The 2,430-nt window shown below is 66.7% G+C and overlaps 1 protein-coding gene across 1 annotated transcript; it reads right to left on the bottom strand.

Moving 5' to 3' along the window:
* Positions 1-19: 19 nt before the first annotated feature.
* On the bottom strand, positions 20-1,868 carry CCS (copper chaperone for superoxide dismutase). Its single transcript, XM_039714940.1, has 4 exons — positions 1,770-1,868; positions 1,128-1,200; positions 905-1,042; positions 20-210 (listed from the first exon to the last, which is right to left on the bottom strand). The coding sequence occupies exons 1-4, from the start codon at positions 1,803-1,805 to the stop codon at positions 26-28; spliced, it is 432 nt and encodes a 143-aa protein (XP_039570874.1). The 5' UTR covers positions 1,806-1,868; the 3' UTR covers positions 20-25.
* Positions 1,869-2,430: the final 562 nt, after the last annotated feature.

The raw sequence follows: 2,430 nt of genomic DNA, 5'->3' as shown, positions 1-2,430 counted from the left end.
CCCCCCACAGCCCCCCCCGCCCCTCTCACCTGTCACAGGGGTCCGAGAGGTCCCCGAATTCGTGGATGTGGAGCCCGTGGGGGCCGGGGGGGAGCCCCGAGACGGCGCCGTCCACGAGGCAGCGGCCGGGGGAGAGCTGCAGGAAGCGGAGCAGCCCCCGGACCCCCCCGGGACCCCCCAGCGCCGCCACCGCCGCCCCCCCGGGGGGAGCTGGGGGGGGGCACGTCAGGCTCGGGCACCCCCAAAACCCCCCCGGCACAAAAAGAGCCTCAGGGAGGTCAGAATGGTCCCCAAAAGTGACGCCGAAGCCCAGGCAGGGAGAGCAAAAACTCTGCAGGGGCGTGCAGAGCGTCCCAGGACACCCCAGAAATCCTCTGTGACCCCCAAAATCCCACCCAGGACACCCCAAAAATCCTCTGTGACCCCAAAAATCCTCTGTGACCCCCCAAAATCCCTCCCAGGACCCCCCCAAACCACTCTGTGACCCCCCAAAACCCCCACAGGACCACCCAAAACCACTATAACCCACCAAAACACCTCTATGATCCCCCCAAACCCTCTGTGACCCCCCCAAAACCCCTCCAGGACCACCCAAAATCCCTCTGTTACCACCTAAAACCCCTCTGTGACCCCCAAAATCCCCACAGGACCTCCCAAAACCCCTCTGTGACCCCCCAAAACCTTCTGTGACCCTCCAAAACGCCCTCATGACACCCCCAAAACCCCTAAACCACTCCAGGACCCCCCAAAAACCCCCTCTCACCCTCAGGGGAGCCCCCCCAACCCCTAACCCCCTAGGACACCCCCAAACCCCCTGGGACACCCCCAAACCCCCGCAGGACACCCCCAAAACCCCTCAGGACACCCCCAAACCACTCCAGGACCCCCCAAAACCCCCTCTCACCCTCAGGGGAGCCCCCCATGCCCTTGAGCACGGCCCTGCACCCCGAGTTCTCCAGCAGCTCCCGCACGCGCTCGGCCGCCGCCGTGGTCTCCACCAGCACCGACTGCTCCTGGGGCCGCAGCTCCAGCAGCTTCACCTCTGGGGGGGCACACGGGGCTCGGGGGGGTCCCCCAAAACCTCGGGGGGGGTCCCCGGGGGTCCCGGGGAGGGTCGGGGGTCTCACCCGGGGCCGCCTCCAGCGCTGCCCGCACGGCGTCGGCGCAGCCCTGGCAGCTCATCTGAACATCGAACTCCAGCTGGGGGGGCGAAAATGGGGGGTCCCGGCCCGGGATTGGGGGGAAAGGGGGTGAAAGTGAGAGGGGAAGGGGGGGTGGACCCCAAAAGTGGAGGGGAAAGGAGCAGCGCTGGCAGGGAGGGGCTCTGAGAGGGCTGGGGATGGGATCTGCGCCCCCAAAAGCTGCTCCCGAGGCTCCGAACCCCTAAACCCGCCCTGCCAGGGGGTCCTGCACCCCTTCAGGGGATGCTGCACCCCTAAAAGTGCCTCTCGTGGGGTCCCGGACCCCCAAACCCCCCCGGGATGGGTCCTGTGCCTCCAAAAGTGCCACGGGTGAGGCTGTGAACCCCCAAATTCCCCCGGCGAGGGGGTCCTGCACCCCCAAAATGCTTCTCACGCGGCCCTGAACCCCCAAACCCCCCTGGCGAGGGCTCCTGCGCCCCAAAAGCGCCGGGGGAGGGAATCTGCACCCCCAGATCCCCCCAAACCGGAGCGGCTCACCCCCAAAACCGCCCGTCCTCCGTTCCCCCAGCCCTCGAGCCCCTCCGCCGCCCCGGCCCCGACCCCCCGGCCCGTCCCGGGGGTCCCGACCCGGCAGCTGCTCCCGCCGCCCTCCGGTGACGCCATGGCCGCGGACTCCGGCCCCGGAACCGCCCCGGCGTCACTGCGGCGCGACGGAGCCGTTCTGGCACCGGACCGGAAACGCAGCGGTACGGGGGAAGGGTTTGGGGGTTGCGCCACTTCCGGCGTCCTGTTGTCATGGCAACGGCGCCGGGTTCGGAACGGGCCCGGTTTTGATGGGTTTGGGGGGATTTTGGGGGGTCCGGAAGGGTTTTGGTGGCTTAAGGAGATTTTTGGGAACGCGGCAGTGGGGATGGCGGCGTCCTGTGGGATGCAGGGGGAGTTTGGGGGGTCCCCGGGGGGGAAATTTGGGGTTTTGCTGTTGGGGGGTGCAGGGTCAGGGGGCTCATCCCCCCCATGGGGAACAGCAAAGACCCCCAAAATCCCCTTGGGGGGTCCTCAAAGAGACCAGCGCTTCCCCCCTAATCCTCCTCAAAATATCGTGGGGCAATAGTTGAAAATAAAAAAAAATCATTTATTTGCCCCAAAATGAGCACGGGCTCGGCTGAGGGAGGAAATCTGGGGGAAATGGGGGGAAATAAAACAGCCCCAAAGCGATGGACCCGCCTGCCAGGGGTCAGAGCCCCCCAAAACCTGGCATCGGCCCCCACAAGGACACACAGCCCCCAAA

The sequence above is a fragment of the Passer montanus genome, unplaced genomic scaffold (assembly GCF_014805655.1).
Source record: "Passer montanus isolate IOZ18808 unplaced genomic scaffold, ASM1480565v1 scaffold316, whole genome shotgun sequence".
NCBI lineage: Eukaryota > Metazoa > Chordata > Aves > Passeriformes > Passeridae > Passer > Passer montanus.
The sequence above is the reverse complement of the archived record's forward strand: the minus strand, read 5'-3'. Positions and strand labels throughout refer to the sequence as shown.

Bases quoted from the DNA above. Each gene is read 5' to 3' on its own strand.
- CCS (XM_039714940.1), bottom strand. From the start codon at position 1,805: ATGGCGTCACCGGAGGGCGGCGGGAGCAGCTGCCGG. The intron at 1,201-1,769 runs GTCGGGACCCCC...TCGCCCCCCCAG, and splicing joins GCGGCGGGAGCAGCTGCCGG to CTGGAGTTCGATGTTCAGAT. The intron at 211-904 runs GTGAGAGGGGGT...GCCCCCCCCCAG, and splicing joins CATGGGGGGCTCCCCTGAGG to CTCCCCCCGGGGGGGCGGCG.